The sequence below is a fragment of the Carcharhinus amblyrhynchos genome, chromosome 34 (assembly GCF_965287045.1).
Source record: "Carcharhinus amblyrhynchos chromosome 34, sCarAmb.v2.hapA, whole genome shotgun sequence".
In the NCBI taxonomy this organism is placed as follows: domain Eukaryota; kingdom Metazoa; phylum Chordata; class Chondrichthyes; order Carcharhiniformes; family Carcharhinidae; genus Carcharhinus; species Carcharhinus amblyrhynchos.
Genome location: NC_137357.1, coordinates 227,006 through 250,438, shown reverse-complemented (window position 1 = coordinate 250,438; position 23,433 = coordinate 227,006). Strand labels below are relative to the sequence as shown.

Below are 23,433 nucleotides of genomic sequence, written 5' to 3'. Positions count from 1 at the left end.
AGCCTCCAGTGTGACCACATATTTCTGGTAGTGAGGTGACCAGAACTGCACACAGTATTCCAGCTGTCATTCGCCATTCCCTCATTTTGTTTCTTCTCCAGCAGTGATCTTGTCACACTTATCAGAGAGAAATCAATCTGACACTGCGTTGCCATTCCAACCATCCAATCATTATCAAGCTTTAAACAATAAACACTCTCCAAAGCACAGTGTCATCTGCAAACGTGTTAATTGTTCTCCCTTACCTCATTACTATCCATGTTGTTTATGAATATAATAAGCTATAAACGTTCCAGTGCTGATCATTATAACTTCAGATACCGGCATGCCGTCCATCGAACAGGCTCAGACCATAATACTTTGAGTCTCATTACGAAGCCAGTTTCTAAACAAGCTCACCAAGTTTCCCAAATTACACCTGTTTTCGCCTTTTCAATCAATCTCCCAAGTTGGAACTTGCCAAATATTTTGCAAAGGTCCACAAAACTATCAGAACTGAACTTCCCTTGACCACACACAAAAAAAAATCGACCAAAATTGTTCGGCATGACATCCATCTGACAAAACCAGACTGGATATTTATAATTAACTGATATATTTCCGAGCGAATATTCATCTTTTAAACAAAGTTCATTTTGGAAGTTCGAAACGGCAGAACTCTTAGAAACATTAACAGATTAATCCAGGACTGCAAGCCAACAGTTTCCTGGAAGTGGCAGCAGGAGAGGAGCAATTGGCCAAGAAAATACGTGTCATGCCTGCCTTTATCTGTCGGTGTCTGGAGGAGAAGAATTTTGCAGCTAGTTTGAACTTTAATCAGATAGGGAACACAGAGTACAGTTCTGTTTGGCACACGATAGGATGTGATGGATTTGGATAGGGTACAGAAAACATTTAACAGTTATCTGCTTCGGAAGGTATTAGCTGTGAAGAGACTTTGGGCAGAGATTGTTCGATTTCACTTGAACTTTGGAGAATTGGGTATCTGATAGAACTTTGCAAAATTAAGAGAGTCGTGGGTAAAATGGACAGTCGAAGTCGTTTTCCAGGGGGAAAAAAAAGCGTCAATTATTAGGGTACCGAAGTTGAAGGCAAAATGGTGACTGTTTGAAGGAAATGTAACAGGTAATTTCTTTACACGGGGGAGGGGGAGAGGGTAGGTTCTTGAATGTATGGTCAGTGGAGGTTGTAGGATAACTACGTTCAAGAGGAGACTTGACGGTTACACGAATGACTACGTTTAAGAGGAGACTTGACGGTTACACGAATGAAACAAAGAACAAAGAACAAAAACAGCCCGGGAAACAGACCCTTCGGCCCAACGAGCCCGCGCCGCCATTTTAACATTACCAGTCCCCTCTCCACTCATGACCCTTATCTATTGTTTAGGAATTATTTAGGGAAATTAATTTAGGGACAATGGAAACTTTCTACGAAAATGGCTCACAGAGTCCCTCTCTGGTACACTTGGACTGTTTCTTCCCGAATAGACTTGTAACTAATTCACTAATGATGAGGCCAGTTTTCTTATTGTGTTTGTGCCAATGATTAATCCAAATGTAAATCCACTAGAAGACGTTAGCCAATGGAAATAAGTTGGGTTCGGGGTGAAAGACATCAGTACCCTTGAAGAAGAGCTCGAAACATCTATAGGGAAAGTAGCCAAAATCTTCGAACAACTCGAACACGCGTGCAGGATAACATGAAACTGGGACTTAAGACCAAACTGCTGTTTTATGACGTGTATATTCCCGACACCTAACACAATAGCTATGAAAAACTGGCTACACATAGCGATCTAGAATTTAATTTTGTTTTTTGTTCTCATCTGCTGGCTCGCCATGGGTCTGTGCCAAATGGAAATCAATCATAAATTCAGAACTCTAACAACGGAAGGACTTGGACTTTTAGTGGGAATTATTATATAGAAACACCTTAGGAGGGTCAGGTATGGCCACTGGATGGAAGATTTTTGCATACATGTGACCTCCTGTGTGGCCAGTCAGCCACAAAAGACGTCAAAGACGTCAATGCTCCAAACATTTACGAATGCCGAATATACCGATAGAAATAGCGAAGTGGTGACACCACGTTTGAGATGGCGTCCATCATGGCAATTGGCAGTGATTGTAGGACCTTGGGGAAAGGCACCAAAGTCAAATATTAAAACCAGCCATGTCAATTCATAGCGTCAATATCGCAGTTTGTGTAGGATCTTCCTCTCAAATATCGGTCCTGACGGACATCAGCAATGGTGCAATAAATTAAGAGAGTTTAATGAAGCGCATTGCTTCTTCCCTGTATGTCATATCTCACAGCTGGAAGGAAGTATTCACGACCGACATATACCGAGTACATAGGGAAAATTCACATTTACTTCATTGCAGTGTAATGTAAGCCTTACATGTGACGAATAAAAATATGCTGTTCCAATATATTTGTGTTTAGAATGAGGCACACCATTCCAGCTGAGACATAAGAACTTAAGAACATAAGAAATGGGAGCAGGAGTCGGCCAACTAGCCATTCGAGCCTGCCCCGCCATTCAATAAGCTCATGGCTGATTTGAAGTGGATCAGTTCCACTTTCCCGCTCTCTCCCCATTACCCTTAATTCCTCTGTCTTTCAGAAACCTAATAAGTCATCACAAATATATTAATCTGATATATTTTTACCATGTATCTCCCCTTATCTCCAATGTAACTTATTTTTCCTTTAGTTTTTCTTGATGCACAGCTCCAACTGCTCACTGTTTATCATTTAAGCAATGCTGATGTCATATGAAAAATAGGCCTTCCCCATTCCTCTGATCTTCCCTTTTTTTGTCAAAATCACATCTTCACGGACAGTGCCTGGGAATCGATACATTGCAGTTTCCATGACAATTATTTAATGTTGCTCTTGATTGCACAACTTGGCGAAGCCCAGACACAGAACATGAAGATCTCATTCCCTGTTAGCCATGTCAGGTACTATAGCAGTGACTTGACTAAGTTCATCAAATAATTTTCCATTCACATATTTGTGATGATTTCCATTTATTACATTTCCTTTACAAACACAAAATTTTGTTGCATTTATTTGTGGTCTCTCGAGCTTCACCAGCAACATTTGACCAACAGGCTGAATTCATAAGTTTCATAACCTTTAATCTCTCCATTAAACACAATCACATCCTTAAAAAAAAAACTGTATAAATTCACGTTGGTCCAGTTTGCCAGAGGATACAGTATTTACTATATCCTTTCCCTCAGCAATCCTATGTTATCCACCACTTGTTTATGTTGGTACAAAATAGATTGTAAGGGGATAACCAAACCAGTTTGTTCAGTAACTGTAATTAATGCCATTCTCCCGAGAACCCAGCTGTGCCTCTGGAGAGATTGTCACGTCTATTAATAGTTCAAAGAATGAGGGATAGTTCGGAATCTGAGAGCAACAGAATCGCATTTTACAACATCGGGTGAGGGTCTGAGAACAGTCGATTGAATGGTTCAACAGCGGGTCAGAATCTGAGAACAACTGATTGGGAAGTGAAACAAAATGGATGAGAATCTGAATATAACAGCCTGGAATGTTACCACATTGGACAGATCTTTATCCGGGGCTCTTTACGATCTTTTTAGTTTTTACGAAAACATGTCACCGTTATGGCGGCTCGAATGCATCCTTAAAGTTATTCAAGCTGGTTACTATCCATTTCTCGCGATCATTGGTGTGCCAAGTAAGTAGTTATAAGCATTCATTATTTCTATTAACAATGTTGAACTACAGTGTTTGTGTATTTCCTGCCGATGGATCACCCAGGCTCGGAATGTAGGATCTATTCTCTCCCCACAGACGCTGCCAGACTTGCTGAGATTTCCCAGCATTTTCTGTTTCTGTTTCAGATTCCAGAATCCACAGATTTGCCTTTAACAATATATTGAATTATTGGGTTAGGTGTAGGTTTAGGGTTAGATTTTGGGAACACTGTATCCATTGTCTTCAGTTATCCTCACAATCTGTGCTTTCATGCTCACTGATTCCAGTCCTGTCGCAGAGCAGGAGCTGAGGTCCCCCCCTCTGACACTGAACTGAGTTTAAATCCCAGATCATCTCAATCATCAATTTCGCTAAATAGCATTTGGCAAAATCAACATTGTATTGTGTATATATAAACACAACGTGACGTTAAACCCTTTACAAAACGCTCTGCTTCTCTTCCCTGCGGCGAGATAACATTCCCACATTCACCAATTTGTCCATTTAACTGCATAATTCCTGTTCCCTGGAATAATTTGAGAGAACAAACATGCACATTCTGCAAAACGTTTAGCTCCTTCAATTTTTTCGTATGTTCAAAAACAGTGCATTCACCCACCGTCAGAAAGCCTGCCGTAACATCTTTGAAAGTGTGCCGAGGATGCATCACTTTGTCAGAATCTCAGTGCCTATCTGGCATCCAAAATATCACCCAACCTGTCATGTGTCCCATGACCATAGCTGTTCATGTCCAACACTGTAAGATCTCTGAACTGTGCCATTTCCCTGTCTCACCTCATCTGTTGCTTGAAGTTATTTTTTTAACATCCATCCCTGGATATTTGAAAACACTCCGACTTTAACCATTCGCAAACTTGCATACAAAATATCAGAGTCCTAGATCAGGTCTGTGTGTTAACTCACGCATGTCTTCTGTTATCCAAGATCTTGCTGATATATCTTGGCTCCCGGTCAATTATTCAGATCATAGAATATTAGAACACAAAGTGGCTTTTCGGTCAATTATGCCTCCTCCAGCCATTAGCCAACTGTATATTGCAATCTCAATTATCGCCTTTTTCCCCATAGCCTTGGTTGATGTGCTGTTTGAAGTGACCGTCTAAATACTTCATGCATGGTCTGAATGTTTCCACCTCTGCCACCCACATAGGCAGCGGGTTCCAGATTCCCACTGTCTTTCTGGTGAAAACGCTTTACATCGAATCCACGGCATTAAAGGTATTCAGCTTCATTCCTTTAGTCTATGCCCCTGGTAATTGGCCCCACTACTTGGGGTGACATTTCCTTCTGATCTACAAGTGTTTTGCCTCTCACGATTTTGCAAATTTAGTGAAGTACCTGTTCAACCTACTTTAATGGAAGTATAAAAATTCCAGCCTACTCATTCTCTCTTCATGTCTGAAACGAATTAACACAAGCAATCTCCTAGAAAGTCGCTACAGCGCCCTCTGGAATGCAATCACGTGCTCCGCCCAGCATGGCGAATAGAACTGCACACCGTTCTCCATTTGTGGGCTAATGGTTGTTTTAGATAGCCCAATCATACCTCCCTCCACTAAATCTCTCTTCCATGGCTAATAAATTAGGCGCCCTCTTAACAACCTGTGCCACAGCCTTGTGTATCTTCCTACATACACCACACCTTTCATTTGGATCTTTGTACTTCCTGCATTCTGTCGTTCATTGTACATTCTCTTGCCTTGTTGGAAAGCAAAAATGCGTCTGTTCGGGCGTGCCAAGTTTAAATTAAAGTTGCCACTGGTTTATCAAACTTCCCAACCCGTCTGTATGATTCTGTAATCTTCCTCACGATTGACCCCATTATAAATTTGCATACCTTCTGTGAACTTCAAGTTCATACCTTCACTGTTAAGGCGAACATGATTAACGTTCACTACAAGCAGCAAAGAGCCCGCACATATCATTATTTTACACCAATGCACGCAAGTTTCCAGTAAAAGAACCAGCTTCAAATATGATCTTCTCACTCCTGCATATTCCTTTCTAGTATGTCGCGTGCCCTTCTAACCATGTATTTTTAACTTATTGATCAGATTCCCGTGCGGGATCTTGCCAAAATCCTGACTGAAATCCAGTTAGAATGCATCAACTGCAATGCCCTACATCAACACATTTGACAATGCAATTAGTACTCAATTAATGTGGTAATTTTACTTTCAGCCTGATTGTGAGTAACCGCGTTTCTTTCACTTCCCCACAGTCAATTTACTGACAATTGTGGTCCTGTCCCGAGGAAAATGTGGTCTTTCTAAATGTGTGACACGCTACCTTATCGCCATGGCAGCAGCGGATCTAATGGTTGTTATATTCGACCTCATATTGAGGCACATTCCAATCGTTTTTAAGGAACAATTTCAATTCCTGTTGTCCATCCCCACATGCAACATTCACGCCGTCTTTCTTTTTGCAGCCACTGACTGTTCTGTCTGGTTCACTGTCACTTTCACTGTCGATCGATTTATAGCGATTTGCTGCAAAGAGCTAAAAACAAAATATTGCACTGAGAAAATGGCAACTGTTGTTTTAGGGACAGTGACAACATTGAGTTGCTTAAAAAACATGTCCTGGTATTTTATGCTCACAGACGAGTATTGGAAGGGAAACCGACCTTGGTTTTGTACAGTACATATCAAGAATATGTTTTCTTCGGTCTGGGGATCAATTGAGTTCCTTCATAATATTATAACCCCTCTGGTCCCTTTTGTCCTGATTTTGCTGCTTAATGTTTTCACCGTCAGACACATTCTACTGTCCAGCAGAGCCCGCAGAAGACTCCGGGCTCACAACAGTGGGGAGAGCTCCAGAGACCCAGAGATGGAAGTTCGAAGGAAATCAATCATTTTACTGTTTGTTATTTCAGCCAATTTCATTATATTATGGTCGGTGATTATGCTATTTACGATATGGAACCGGATGGATTATTTGGGATATGAATACATGTATCTCCATTGGTTTGTGCAGGAATTGGGATTCATGATGCAGCTTCTGAGTTGTTGCACAAATACTTGCATTTATGCAGTGACACAGACAAAATTCAGAGAGCAGTTGAAAAATACATTGAAAAATCCCTTTAATCTGTAATTCATTGACGGGCATAACGGAATCAAAACAATTGCGTTAAATGTAATGATCAGTATGTGCTGCTGTTCTGAATGTTGGCTCGAGGCTGATTTTAATTTTCTCAGGCATAGTGAGGCCCCATTCTTATTAGAAGACACTAAGATTTGATAGTCTCCAATTGGGCATAAAATAAGTAGAAAATAGCTTCAGGAAGTGAAATATGAATGCCAGGTAACCAGAAACACCAGAAAAATATATGAGGTTCCTCAGTTTTGACGTTTTGATCGAATAAATTCCGTGGCGTCGGGAATTTGAAGTGATACCAGGTGCATCAAGAGAATGGATTAACATTTAATATTATAGCATGGCTGATAATTCGTGGTGCACTATTGGATATGGATATTGGATATGAAGTTGATGTTGCAGGAAAACAGTCTGTTGTAACATCTGCAGCAAGGAACTGGGCCGATATTACATGTGCTTTGTCTGTTGTGATATTGCTGCGTTTCATAAGGTTTATTAATTAGCGCCAGGAATCGGCAAACATTAACACTGCAATGGAGTTACTGTGTTAATCCGCCAGACACCCCACTCTGGTGCCTGTTCCTTTACACTCCAGAATAGAATTAGAATGACCAAAGCACCCAACCAGCCCGTCTTTCCCAGTATGGAAGGAAATCAGAACACTCGGAGAAATTCCATGCAGACAAGCTAAGAAAGTGCAGATTCCAAACAGACATTGTCCCAAGCCTGGAATCGAACCCGAGTCCCTGGCGCTGTAAACAGCAGTGCTAACCACTGTGCCATCGTGCCGCCCCAATTGGGGAGGATTGGACGACCTATTCCTGGCAAACTGCTGAATGGAGAGACAACATCGCAGGTACATAAGAGGGAGGGAAGAGTTGCTGCTTACATAGCATCGGAGGTGGTGCTAAGGTATGAAATGCATCTTGGGGTATGTGGGTATACATCAGTGGTGTGGATAACTTGGTGTGCTACATCATGAACAGTAACGGAGGGAAGGAATATCCTGCCCCTGGGCAAGAGAGAAGGGTAAATCTCACTGTTAGAATGTGCTGGCCGAGATGTAAAAAATGGGACGGCACGATGACACGTTTAGCAGCAGTGCCTCACAGCTCCAGGGGCTTGGTTCTATTCCTGGCTTGTATCATCTTCTGTGTGCAGCCCGCAGGTTCTCACCGTGTCTGCATGGGTTTCCCCCCGTATACCCCGCTTCCGTTCCACATTCTGAAAGACATGATGGTTCGGTTCATTGACCTGAACCGCCGCCACACTGTGGCGATTTGTGGAATTTCACTACAAACTTATTGTTAGTTTCAGCCTTTCTTCTGAGTAATAAATAAACTTTAAACAAAAACTTACACTGACTACGTTAAATTGTCCCTTAGTACCGAACCCAGGCAGGCATTCGAAGTGACTGTTCTACTCAGAATCTATCATGTTATGGAACCCCTGCAAGGAAATAGAAAAAGAAAAAAAAACTTCAACGGGAAAGTAAAAAAACTCCGTGAAGCATTAAAAAAAACAGAAAAAAACACACTTTTTTGGAGGAAATGTCTTGGCGAGAGGAAATAAATGCTGGCTCGCTTTCCAGGCAAAATACAAATTGTCAAAGATCATTGAGAACATGCAGAGATGGACTCTCAGCTGCAGATGCTGTGCACACACAACAAAAGTGCCTCTATATTCACATCTCAAGATACAACCTGACACAATCATGCTAGATTCAGTTATTTTAAATATATTAGCAGATAAGTTAGCACAGTGGTAAGCACTGCTCCCTCACAGCTCCAGGGACCTGTGTTCCATGCCCGGCTTGGGTTACTGTCTGTGTGGATCCTGTAGGTTCACCCCGTGTCTGCATGTGTTACCTGCGGCTGCCCGGTTTCCTATCACAGTCTGCAGATTTGCGGGTAAGATGCATTGACCATGTTAAATTGCCTCTCAGTGTCCCGGGATGTGTGGGTTAGACTGATTAGGGGGATAAATATGTGGGGTCACGGGGATAAGGCCGAAGTGAGATTGTTGTCATTAGAAACTCGATGGGCTGAATGGTTTTCTCCTGTTGTGCAGGGTTATATGGAATGGATTCTATGATATCCAAGTTCCAATCGGGAATGGGATCACATCTCAGTGCGTTGGATAATAGGGTCTTATCTCTTCTACACGAGAAAAAATGAGTCAAAACAGCCGGTACACAAGGGAAATATGTTTACATACCTGTCATGCAGAAAGAGGTGATTGACCATACCTGGGAAGAGGTGATTTATCACACATCTCTTTACCCTATGCTAATGTTATCTCCACTCACATTGTCTGCATCTTTAAGACTTGAATAGCAGGTAAGCTGCAAAGACTAGCATTCTGATCAGTATTCTGTAAACTGTGTGTTGTTCTGCATGGGGTGACCAGGACCTTCTACCTCAACCCAGCTGACTGCACCTTGTGGGAGCTTGCTGTGCATTACAGGAATGTTGTTAATAAAAAGTTTGGCTTAGTTTTAAGAGGAAGTTCAAGAATTTATGGAAATTTGGGATGTCACATACAGACAGACTGACACACACGGGGTAAAGAGTAGCGAAGGGGACTCACAGCAGGCGAGAGTGTGCGGGTTACTTTGGGAATGGCTGCGATGGGGGAGGGGGGGCGAGAGAGAGAGAGAGAAAGGCAGAGGAAGGTTCAGGGAGTGGGAGACAGAGACATCAGTGAAAGATGGAGGGAGGGCGAGAGAAAAAAACAAGACAGGGAGGGAGGAGAAGGATGAGAGAAAGACAAACACGTAAAGTGGGGGAGAGAGAAATAGAAAGACAGGTAGGGAAGGTGGGAGAGAAAGACAGACGGGGAAGGGGTGGTGAAAAAAAGGGAGGGAGAGACAGTGGAAAGCAGGAAACGATGGCATGATGCGAGGTGTGTAGGTTGCAGCGAGGGATTGGGAAGAGACACAGGATCACAGTGCCCCAAGCCAGGAATGGAAACCGGGTCCCTGGAGCTGTGAGGCAGCAGCGCTAATCCACTGTGTCACCGTGCTGCCCTACATGTTATGATTCAATTCTGAGGGTGCCGGGGGGGGAGGGGGTGAATTTCACTGTCTCAGCCCCTCTCTGCCTCACTCTCTCTCTGTATAAAGATTTACCAAATTAGAAAAGAAGGTTTAAAACAACTGACAGGAAATTCAGGGATCTTGCTGCGCACCGCAGAGGTTTTATTTTTAAAATGGTTTGGTTTCTTTTTCAGATGAAGTTCTACACTTTCTGCAAACTTGGAAAGTCACACGCGCGCACACACACACACACACACACACACACACACACACTCACACTCACTGTCTCTCACACACACACACACACAGACACACACACTCAGGGTACTGAGTGGGGGAGGGGGCTCACAGCAGATGAGAGTGTGAGGGTGTGATGGGAGGGACTGTGCCCCATCTGATCTAGGTTCACACGGCTGCTGCTGCTGTGGGATCTTCCTGTGTACACACTGGGCCTGGGGCCTTTGCCCGCACTGCAACAGTGAGGACACGTTTTTTTTGAAACAATATCTTGCTGACGGGCCACAAAGTGTTTCGAAGGAAAACAGCAAGTTGAAACGGGGTCGGGTAAATTCAAGCACTTCAATCGCTGAGGCATCGTAGGCTCTGCAGCAAGTGCTGGGGAATGGGAGCAGTATAGATTGGGATTTGATGGCCAGCATAGACCTGGTGGGCTCAGTGGCCCGTTCCTCTGCTGTGTGACTCTATTTTTTCCTCCCTCTCTTTCCCCAGGAATTTATATTTGGATGGAGGGTTTAGAATTTCTCTGTCTCTCTCTCTCTCCAGTGTTCTTACCAATCCTGGCACCCCACCCCTCTCTCTGCCCCAAAACATTCCTATCTATATTTCATCTTTCAATAAAATGTGAAGGAAAACCCCAATGTGAATTGTGACAATTTAATTTCAGGGAGGGAAAGACAGAGAGAGAGAGAGAGAGAGTGGGTAGGTGGGTGGGTTATTGAGCAGCAGGCAAACAGTTTACCCCAGGGCTCTTCCTTCACATCACCCATACTGGGAGCTGAGGGAAAATGGGTTTAAAGTAACTTGCAGCCTTGCCCAGGCAGGGAGGGACCAGGCCTGAATGTGGATTATACAATTTGTTCATCCAAAACTCCAGCAGTTTCAGGTTTGCATCTTTTGCTGATTCGTGCAAAGTTCGTTTTATGCTTCAGCTTGCAAACAATTTTTTTGCAAGTTATTTGTTGTTGTATTTACAATTCAATTTCTGATTTCCAAAACAACCTCTGTTGTTGTCTGTCTCGGTGTCTGAATGTGTGTGTCCTGTGTTTAATGGTTAATGAGTCACCACAGATCAGAACTGCAAAAAAAAGTGTGTAGACTATTTTGAGAGTAGAAGCACTCATTGGGGGAGGAGACGAAGCGAATGAGAGAGATGTTTCCGTCAGATAAATGTTGTCAATGTGTCTTTAAGCAGCAGCTCTGTAGAGAGAGAGAGAGAGATGCAGTATTTTCAACTCTCTGGGAACTGTACCCAGGGACACAGTCACACATACACAGAGATAAACATCAGTTCCTGTTTAAAGGAACAACCAGGCTGGAGTTGGAACTAATTTCCCCAACCCCCCCACCCCTCTTAAAAAAATGCACTTCATTCATGAAGTCTGTGAGGGTCACATTACATGACTTCCCATTCAGTGTAATCCAGTTCAGTTTGTTAGAATACAGTGTGTGACCCTCTGAAGGAGATGACACTTTAGTTAGACTTCTAATCTTCATTTCCTACCGAACATTCTCCAGTGTGTTGGGCTGCACTGATCAGATCGAGCTGGGCACGGACAAGACCACAGCAGATCAGCCAATGATTCCTGCCTCCCCCTCCAGCCCTATCCGTCCTGGATCTACAGATGCCTGATTCCCCTGAAAACTACTGTTATCCACACTGTTTACCACATTTCACCATTCTGTCTGCATCCCCCCGAAACTTGCTGTTCTCCACACTATTTACTACATTTCAACATTCTCTCACTATCCCCCCGAAATCTGCTGTTGCCCACATTGTTTGTGATATTTTAAACGAATCCCTATCCTCCAAAAGCTGACCGATATCCTCACTGCTTACTGATATCTAATCAGTAAAGCTTACTGATATCCAATCAGTCAGTGTCCACAGAAATCCTGGATATATCCCTAACAGTTACAATCCTGACAATTCCTCCCGTTATCCTTATTCTTTGTTGCGTTAACGGAAACTGCCTGTCTTCCAGAATCCTAGCTCTATCCTCACTCATTACAACATTGCACCATTCTGTCTGTGTCCTGCCAATTCCTGTTGTCACTCTCTTTGCTATTGCCATTCTCCCATCTCTCTGTGTCCTCCAAAATTGGATGATAATCATCATTATTTACTACATTTCAGCAATCTGTCGGGCATCACAAACCCTGCTATTATCTATACTGCTGACTATGTCTCACCAATGTACCTGTGTCCTCTCATATCCAACTGTTATCCTCACTCATTCGGCCTGTCACACATCTCTGTGTCCCCCAAACACTGTTATTTTCCTCACTGCTATCGACAAATCAACAATCTTTCTTTGTACTAGGAAGACCTTCTGTTACCCTTAGTCATCTCTACATTTCACAACATTGTCTGTGTCCTCCAAAATCTACCCTACATCCTCATTTACTGCGAAACTTCACCAAACTGTGACCTCACACATCCTGCTGCTATCCTTCTGTTTACCCAGTTTCAACTCCCAACCTGTGACCTGCCACATCACACAAACACCTTTATTGTTTACCACATTACAGCAATCTTTCCATGTCCACTCAGTTACCCCCTCACTGTCTCCATCTCCTGTTGTCTCTGACTTACCACATTCAGTTTAGAATACTCACTGTCTCCATCTGCTGGTGATGCTGACTCAATGCACTCATTTACCCCTCTCTCCATTTGCTGTTGATGCTATCACTGCACTCAGTTATCCCCCACCCTCTCTATCCGCTGTTGATGTTATCTCACAGCACTCAGTGATCCACCTCACACTATATCTGCTGGTGATGCTGTCTCAGTGCACTCAGCACCTGACTCTCCATCAGGTAGTGATGCTGTCTCAATGCACTCAGTAAGCCACCACACTCTCTCCATGTCCAGACCAGCCTGTGACACTGAACCTCAAATGACACTGTGAAGCCAAACAGGCCCGTGACACTGAAACTGAAAGGCAAAGTGAACCCAGCCAAGCCTGTGACACTGACTCTCAAAGAACAGAGAGAACCCAAACAGGTCTGTGATACTCAATCTCAAATAACATTTTCGAACTCAGCCAGGCCCGTGACACTGAATCTCAAAAGACACAACGAATCCTGCCAGACCGGTAACACTGAATCTCAAATGGCAGAGTGAATACAGCCAGGCCAGGGAAACTGAATCTCGAAGGGCACAGTGTATACACCAGGTCTGTGACATTGAATCACAAGTAACAGTTTGAACACAGCCAGGCCTGGGAAACTGAATCTCAACAGGCAAACAGATCCCAGCCAGGCCTGCGACACTGAATCAGAAAGGACGCAGTGAAACCAGCCAGGCCTCTAACATTGAATCTCAAGGAGCACATTGATCCCAACCAGGCGTGTGACACTGAATCTCAATGGACAGAGTGAACACTGTCAGGTCTGAGAGCTTTAATCTCAAATAACATTTCGAGCACAGAGCCTGCGACACTGAATGTCAAAAGATGCAATGTATACAGCCAGACCTGTGACACTCAAACTGAAAAGGACACAGTGAGCCCAACCAGTTCAGTGACACTGTATTGAAAAGGCAGAGTAAATCCAGCCCGGCCTCTGACACTGATTGTCAAAGGACAGATTGAACCCACTCACGCCTGTGACACTGAATCTCAAAAGGCAGAGTGATTCCAGCCAGGCCTGTGACACTGAAGCTCAGAGGGCAGTGTGAGTACAACCAGACCTGTAACACTGAATCTGAAATGACAGAGTGAACAGAACCAGGCCTGTAACACTGAATCTGAGAGGGCACAGTGTATTTAGCCAGGTCTGTGACACTGAATTTAAAGACAGAGTGAAGCAATAAAGGCTTATGCCAGTGAATCTCAAAGAACAGCCTGAACCCTGCCAGGCATGAGATTTGCATCTCAAATAATAGTTCAAACACAGCCAGGGCTGTGACACTGACACTGAAAGGACAGAATTAACCCAGACAGGCCTGTGACGCTGAATCTCAAGTAACAGTTCGAACACAGCCAGGTCTGTGACATTGAATCTCAAAGGACACAGTTTACCCAGCCAGGTCTGTGACATTGAATCTCCAAGGACACAGTTTATCCAGGCAGTTCTGTGACACTGAAGCTCCAAGGACACAATTTATCCAGGCAGTTCTATGACACTGAATGTCAAAGGGCACAGCTTATCCAACCAGGCCTGTGACACTGAATTTCAAAGGACAGTTTGACCCCAGCCAGGTCTGTTAGAATGAATCTGAAAGGACAGAGTGACTCCAGACAGGTGTCAGGCGCTGAATGACAAATGACAAAGGACACTGATCGATAAGTTAAAAGTGCATTGGATCCAGGGTAAAATGACAAGTTGTGTCCATAACTGACATAATGTTAAGACACAGAAATTGGAGGTAGAGGGTGTTTTGTTGAAAAGGAGGCTGGTGTTCAGAGGTGTACCACAAGGATCAGTGTGAGTTCATGATATAAGTAGGTGTATACAAATAAATATCTGTACAGAAAAAGACAAGTAGGAGATCATTAAATATTTGGCAGTATTCAAAGTAGCAAAATTGTCAGGTCGATAATGGGCAGGATATCGCAAGAATTCTCACAAAACCAGGTTAAAGTCCAACAGGTTTATTTGGTATCAGGAGTTTTCAGAGCACTGCTCCTTCATCAGATGAGTGATGAAAGGGCAGTGCTCCGAATGCTCGTGATACGAAATAAACATGATGGACTTTTATCTGGTGCTGTGAGGCTTCTGACAGAGCCCTCCCCGGTCCATCGCCGACATCCCCACATAGTGGTCAGGATGTAGATGACAGAGAGATACATTGAACGTTCCTTTGTACAAAGGAATTGAACTATTCAAAAAAAAACAGTGCAAAGGTGGGCGGGTTAGGTCGATTATTAATTGCCCCTTAGTGTCGCAGGATGTATAAATTAGGGTTTTACCAACATAAAAAAATGTGGAGTCCCGGGGATAAAGCACGAGGAAGATGCTCTGTTGGAGAGTCAGTTCAGACTCAGCAGAATGACCTTCTGCTGCAAAATAGGGATCCTATGGTTCAATCACTGAGTGTTAACCTGTGAGTTCTGGGATTGGAATTAATGCAGATATGTTGGGATTTCAGTTAATGCTCAGGTAAATAAGATTCTTCACCAAGGTATTTGGACACAGGATCAAACAAACAGTAAATAATCAATATATTTTTGCTTGGAGATGTGAGACGTTAGAAATTTTATCCTGAAAAAATATGTTTTGCAGACAGGTGCTGCAAATGGAAAGATGAATGATAATAATATCAAAGACCAACCAATGTTTGTTCATTCAACCTCCATAAACTGACTCGATACCCGCAGTATTTCCCAAATAACCAATCTGTAATAAGGCTCCATCCGAGATCACAAATCAAAATCTGAATCTCTAATTTCCATGGCACCCGGTACCTGCTTAAGACTTTGTCACATCACAAAGTGACTACAGTGCTTAAGCCGCCCTCTCAGTAATAAAGGAAGTCAGGGATGCCAACGTCACAAAATTACTCACATGGAAATCACTCCGTGTTTGTAGTTTATCATTTCATAGATTGGACACATTTTTGAGAACTGAAATACATTGAAACTGACCAAAAACTGTCAAGATATTATGGAAATAAAGGAGGAGCTGTACCCAGTATCTCAAGTTCTAATCTGCTCTCATCTCAATGCTCTGAGTGAACTTGTGCACCCGGTCTGCTGTGTTCACGGGGGAAGCACTGAGGGATAATAGATATGGAGCTGAATGGTGGACCCTCCGCGTCGAAGCGTGTCAAAGGTCTATGTGTAGTATATTGATTTATACAGCCCAGGCAATCGGTTTAATCTCACACCATTGATTTCAAATTTGTTGAACTCAAGTGAAATTTAATAAGGTTTAGCGACACACTCTTCCCGGAGTCCCCGATAACTATTTGTAGATGCCATTCTGTCACATGCTGCTGGAGAATTCATGAAGGTACTTGAAGTTTTACATGTCTTTGGCACTGCCCGACACAAGTTCCAATGTGCAATTGCAATCTGTCAATGTTGAAGTGTAGCAGCGACTAACATGCGAGCAGAGACCTGACCACAAGGCCAGGTGCTTCCGGTCGGTTCAGCAACTGCGCAGCGAGTGTTCTGAGGCTGCGCAGACAGTGAGCTGCTTCGGGATGACACAGAGTATCACTCAATACCAATTGCTTAGCTTCTCAGGAATCATTTCTTCCTGTATGGAACAAATACATTTGTGGGCTTCCCTTCTCTAAACGCGGCTCTGTAAAGACATTCACTCAAATGAATCTCAAGTTGATCATGAAAATAAAATTACATTTGTACAACAAATAAGAAATATCTCTGAGCGGCACAGTCCCGCCGAACTCTGTCACTCTAAACTGGGCGGAGGCAGCAAACTCGCCCGGATATGTAATGGTGCTTCTAAAGTATGTTCAAAAAGTAATTAAGTTCAAATAGAAAATAACAGTCTTTTAACAGAAACATTTCATTGAATATTTCCGTATGGAGATGTAACATATTAACAACATTCATAAATTGGGCTTTCTGTCTTTCGAGAATATTGTTCTCCAAATAGAAGACAGTAAAAACTTTGGAGGTTGTTCTCAGAGCGAGGAGCAAAAGGTCTGTTTCTACTCGGAAAAAAAAACTTCTTGTTTAATTCCAGGTGTTACAGATTTGAACTTCTTGCTTGAGTTGCTGCTGGAGTGAAATGTCTACACTTTTCCCTTGTGAAGATGTGAAAATCAGGTTGTGAATTCAGGCTGTATTCGGGCTCCATAGGATTCTTAAACAGCCGATTGGATTGGACGTGTCGGTGAGAACACTCACTCACAGATTTCTTGATGAAAGTGATTGGATCTGACATGCAATTTATGCATTTTCTCCACATCACAGCAATCCATTTCCCCTGGATTTAACCTGGAAATTTTAACCCTTATCCTCTCCCCGGCCTTCAATTGTTCCTCGGAAATTGTTCTTTGAAAAAAGTGGTAAAACAGTGCAAAAATGTACAAAATCCAGTGCAGGCCGAATATGATTTGCAAACATTTTCCATATACATTTCCTTCACTCGCCTGTGTCTGTGCTGTAAGATATGATGATTCGGTGATCCGATGCTGGGTTAGTGACTCACTTCCTTATCAAAAATGTAGGCCCCATTAGCCTCACAGGGGAAGGAGGTGGATAGAACTGTCATTGGTATCTTTTATCAAACGGCAATTTATATTTCACACTTGGGAGCATTAAGTAACCAGATGGGAGGAAATATTATTTTCTGAACAAAGAATTCATTCCTGCAGCGTTCGGTGTTTTAGAAAGTGTTGGAAGGACAGCGCGGTACCGGTGTACAAAACTCGGTGAATAGTCAAGTCTGATCGCAGTAACCGACAGTCGGGACGATGCTGCGCTCCTTCCTGACTCTAATTGCATTGCAGCTTCTCAACTGTGAGTTATTATTGATTGAAAGTATCCTGATGTCTGTTGAGAATTCACTGACATAAAATTTTAGCATGCGTGTATGCCTATACATATTGTATATATATAGAGAGAGAGAGAGAGAGAGATTTCATAATACAAATGTTGGTGACTGACGTAAGGGAAAGTTGACTATTTGAATAATAAGTGTAATCTAGAGGTAATGGGATATTAATGTCCATCAATTTACAATGAGAGGAGGCGAGTTCAGTGTCTGAAAAGCTGGAGGATGAAGAAGTGTTCAGCACATTGAAAACATACTTGCTTATGTGTTTGAAATATTGTAACGCACAAAGGAGCCAAGAACAGGCTAGTGGGGTTAGACTGATTTTTTTTCCACTCGGCACAGTCACTTTGGACGTAGGGGCTTAACACAGTGGCCGAATATTGCTCCGAGGCCACGAGTGCCCAACGGAAATTGTTTTTAATTGCTGTCTACCTGACATTTTTGTGCAGAATAAATAAATTGGAGTTGAAAATTAAAATAGGCTGTCAAACATACATCTGTAACATTATATATATTTTCCAGCAATGTTTTCGATTTTCCCGCCCCACTTAGGGAAACATGTTTTAATATATTCAAATGTGTCCTTCGTTATTATGAAGTGTGCATTGGAATTGGGAATTTAAGTAGCAGCAGTTTCAGTTGGTGAATAATTTAGATTCCCTGTTTCTTTTTTAACTTATTTCCTTTCAAATATATTTAGAATATAGAACATCTGTTTCATGCATGTTTTAATTTCTCGGCCGAGACTTACGGCAAACTGAAATTTAAATATAAAATTGAATGGAAAGGCCGCACTTGTGCATAGACAACATTTTACTGTAAAACCTCTATTCAGATTACTTGATTTGTGTTGGTACAAATGAGAGCAGTCGCTGTTAGAATCTGTTGAAAAGGAGTTTGAGAGAAGCCAACTCACTTTGTTTAAAAATGCAGGCTGTTTAGCGAGGACCGTCCACACATATTTATCTTGATATTTCTCAGTACATTTTCCGTCTGAAACCTGTGGAGACAGAAAACCGACAAATCATTTAAAATAGGTGTCTCAGCCTCATAGTGTTGGGCTAGGTCTGTGAATAATGCATTTTAACGCATTTGTATGAATTGCAATTAATAATGTCATTAATTAATTTCATTGATATGAAGAAAATACTGATCTTGTTATGTTGATAATGTAAATTCCTAAATATCGTGATTTGCTTTGTGACGTTTGTAGCTCAATTGCCTCATATCTCCTACCGGAATATTCCCAGAATGTGTTAAATTAATATTTCCATGCTGTGATTTTTTTCAGATTCTAATTATTTTTATTTCTCAAAAGTATTTCACGCTTTCATGTTCTCTCTGTCTCATGCCGTTTTCTGTGGCAGATCGAGACCTGTTCTTTCATCTCCTTCCACAGGCCAAGTAGTTTAGTTCCGATAAAAGTCATTGACTTGGTTCCTTTTTGCTCGGTTCCCAAGGTGCCTCTTTGGTTATATTTATTAATCCGAATGTGACTGGAAATGCTGGTTAACTGACAGAGAAGCGCCCCATTACTTTTATCAAACACTTCACACAGTAAAGGACAGAGATTCCGCGAAATAAAATCTTAAAAAAATAGTGTTTGGACTTTCCAGTTGCTTGAAAGATCGTGGCTTATAAAAGAAAGCAGAACAAATGTTATGTTGTGATGCAATAAATCCTCTGATCAATAAACTAATCTCATTTTTTTTTGTATGGAATCGCCAGTAAGCTCGCAGTTATGAAGTAAATGTTGAAATCGTTGACTTAACTTGCCGAAAATTATCACAATATACTTTGAGCAAAGTTGCATTTCCAGTTCATTAGTCTCCTAAAACCACAGCAAGTGAATAAGAAAATTAGATTGACCACTGAATCCAACTCAGATACGTCGGCAGGTAAAATTAAATACTCCACTGGGTCTGTTGTACAGAGGGAACAGACATGAACTGAAATTCTAGCTGAACTGCGCAGTCTGGGTGTCGATCGCCGCCACTGTTAGAATAGCATACATTGCCGACTGGAAGCTACGTGAATTAACCGCTTGCAGAATCCCAGTAAAAGTTCTAGTTCCTACCAATAGAATGCGTACACAGATTTGGGATAGATATTTCTCAGTGGAGGAGCTGTATGCTCGTTCTGTGGTACAGTGAGCTGTCATGTGTTAAACAAATTATTTTGAGTTGGAGAAATGGACATGTTTATAAACACTGAAATGTTAAATATTAAATCGAAGTGGGACCAACATTGTTTTAACTGACATATTAATCAATATATTTAATATCATTCGCACCAGCGAAATAATAGAGGAGTGAAAAATCCGACTTCTCCTGCGAATTTGCAGCATGAGTATTTCTGGTTGTCATTTGGAAAAATGAGCGTTAGAAATCAAAACAAAACTTTCTAACCATACATTAACATCAGTTTATTGTATCAATGACTGGATACTTGTCAGCCTCTTCCCAGACACTCTCAATATCCGCTGAACTTTCTATTGTTTATAATGAGCTATGAAAACACGTTACCCATTCCAGATTGGCGTCGCCAACAGTTACTTGTAAAATGTTTTGAACCATTTTTCAGACCCCAGTGGAAAAAAAATAATCACTGTCTAGAAAAGAGTTGCTAAGTGTCCGCTTATATTCTAAATCTAATATCTTATATCAGGCAAGTGTTCGTTTGGTACGGCCATAAATTTCAAAGTTATGGTTTCACGAGCGACTCCTAATCTGTCCTTCCTGCTGTCAGCTAAACGGTTCCAGTGTTTAACGGTTGTTTTCAACTACAAATACGATGTTTTGTAATTAATTCCACTCGTAATACTGACATTTCTTTGTTACTTGTTGTGTCTCATAGTTTAAAATAAAACATGATTAACAGATCGAATACTCAGTCATGGAGAGATATATTTGCCGCGTTACTGCTTTGTGCTAATGGCGTTTTGTGATATTTAAATGGGCCTACATTTTACAGTACCAAACTTCCCATGTCTCTATATCTCTTCAAAATAAAGTTAATATTCCACATTCAGCCACGGCCTTTGCATTTTTTTTATTGTTCTGCTATTTCTTGTGAAGTCAGTGTCCCTGACAATGGCAGCATTTATTATCTGTACCCAGATGTCTTCAGAAATTGATCTCTGAGCCTTTTTTGCTGCTTGGCTGCAGTAAATGATTCATTGGTGCAAGCATAGTGAGATTAGGGATTTAGCGCTCACGAGAATGAAACAATTCCGATATCGTCCGAAATCAGCATGTTGACCGACTTAGAAGGGAATGTACAATTCAGGGCATTGTCGTAGGTCTGTCTTTGTACTTCTCGGTGGTAGAAATCGCGGGTTTGGAATGAACTGCCAAATGAGTCTTGGCCATGTGTTGTTGTGTATCATCTACACGGTACACAAATGATTCAGGTGATGGCTGTTTTTTTAACTAATGAGGCTGCTGACCAGCGCCTTCTATTTCATTGCTTGTTAGTGTCATTAGTGATCTGTTGCAGGAAGAAAAGGGGCCACAGGTTTAAGGTGAGAGGGGAAATTTAAACTAAGATGTGTGGGAAAAGCTCAGAAAGTAGTGCATGCCTGCAAGGCGCTGCCAGAGGAGGTGATGGAAGCAGGCACATGAGAAACATTTTAAGAGACATCTTGATGGGAACAAGAATAAGGAGGAAATCGAAGGATAGGGACGGAAATAACAATTTTTTTTTCTTAAATGGACATCATGATGGACAGGGGATTGAAGGACCGAAGGGTCTGTTTCCGTGATGTACTTTTCTTTATTCTGTGTTGTTGAAATGGGTCACTGATTCAGTGGGAGAATTACTGAACGCTGAAAAGTGGAGCCAGAGATAGGGAGACGGAATGGGTGAAGAGGGTCAGAGATTCCAGCTGGACCATAGAAATTGTCAACATTTTGCGTAAATATTGAAATGTTATCCCGCAATTCTGGCAATGAGAACAACGTAAGTGGAAGTTGTGCGATATTGTTTGTGAAGAGTTAATAAGGATAGCTGAGGATTGTCTGCATTGGAAATAAATGACGCACTGCCCGTATTGTGGACGGTGGTGCAGAGATATTCGAGTAACTTTATCATTGCTACTCTGTGGATCAAGTTATAAATTTCAGCAATCCAACCAGAGAGAAGAATCACTGCCCTTTTGGTTTTATTATGCAAACTAGAGGCTAAAGTAGACTTGGAGATTTGACTGACACAAAATATCCCTGTTTGGGAATACGGCAACACGTGCTTAAAAATATATTCAAAAAATGGATGAGACCAGGATATTCATGGGCCATAGTATCGCGGGTGAGGTAATTTGAATAAAACTTTTTAACAGCAAATGCTTGGAAATCATATAGTGAAGAAATAACACAGATCCTCGGTGTTGACTTTGTGATGTTTGGTTTTGACAGTTTCATTCATCTCCTGTTCCAACAAAGACTAATTTTCAAAATTTCATTTCAGGCAGACCAGGGAACAGCCAGGCTGATCCATCAGGTAATCGCCCTCCAAATTCATATCTGATATTTCACTGCACTAATCCATCCAATGAATGATAAATCCCGGAGACTATTTCAGTATCTTTGTATTCAATGGTTCGGTTGAATGTCTGCCTGTCAGTTGAGAAGGAAAATGTTCTTGCAATGTTTTCACGTAAATGTTTAAGTTCTGCTCCCTAATTTAGAAATTAGATCGCCGAGGAGCAGGGCGAGAGGCAAAGATTTCCCACTGCTCTTTGGAAATAATTTTTTACTTCTCTAGTTACCATAATGCAGTGCAATATTCGAGCCGTTTGACCACCGGTATATACGGGTTCCGCCGTAAACTCGCCGCAGCCAATAGCCCCGGGATGGGCTGGATACGGCCTGAGTGTTCAATTCAGATAGTTGCAGCAGGGTGAACCACCTGGTTCGACACTGGTGGCAGATATCGAATCCATACTAGGATAGGGATTCCACTATATTAGTCCAGGTGGATCCCGGACCATAACAGTCCTGAGTTTTGTGGGTGGAATCAAGTAAGCTCCCATCCACACCCCTGCCTGACGCAGCAGAATGATGTTTCCAACTTCCAACTGGTTTGCGGCTGTTTCCCACTGTCAATCCATATTCCCGCTTCCACTTGCAATGTCTCAGGGGGAGGGAGTGGAAGCGGATACAGTAGTGACTTTTAAGGGGAGTTTTGACAAGTACAGGAATCGGATGGGAATAGAGGAATATGGTCCCCAGAGCGGTAGGAGTTTTTAGTTCAGTCGGGCAGTAAGGTCGCTACAGGCGAAAAGGGCGGAAGGGCCTGTTCCTGTGCTGTAAATTTCTTTGCTCGTTGTTCTTTATCTCATATTATCCCAGGGTTTGTTGAAATCCTTAACACACTGGATGCTTGACTTGACTCCTATCTGACCTGCTGCATCAGCTGGCCAATAACTGTTGGTTTATTTCTGTATTTTACAGAGGCGGTGAAGCTGAGACTGGTGAATGGGCAGAGTCGGTGCGCTGGGAGAGTGGAGATTCACTACAGGGGACAGTGGGGGACTGTGTTTGATAGTGACTGGGACCAGCGGGACGCCGATGTTGTGTGTGGGGAGCTGGGCTGCGGGACCGCGCTCTCTGCACCAGGCGGGGCTCACTTTGGGGGAGGAGCCGGACCCATTGTGACGTATGATGTTCAGTGCGAAGGGACCGAGACAGCCCTGCGGGAATGTCGCTCAGATCCATGGGGTCACTATGGCTATTCGCACTCCAATGATGCCGGTGTGATTTGCTCAGGTAAAAAAAAAGTCCCCCATCTACTCTCCGGGTAAGGGCGGATAAAGT

The 23,433-nt window shown here is 42.4% G+C and overlaps 1 protein-coding gene across 1 annotated transcript in view; it reads left to right on the top strand.

Moving 5' to 3' along the window:
• The window catches only part of LOC145361219 (scavenger receptor cysteine-rich type 1 protein M130-like), a 237,407-nt gene that overhangs the window by 197,279 nt on the left and 16,695 nt on the right, over positions 1 to 23,433 (top strand). The window contains exon 5 of the mRNA XM_080216856.1: positions 23,073 to 23,385. Within this exon, the coding sequence (XP_080072982.1) occupies positions 23,073 to 23,385 (313 nt within the window). The remainder of the gene's footprint in view (positions 1 to 23,072; positions 23,386 to 23,433) is intronic.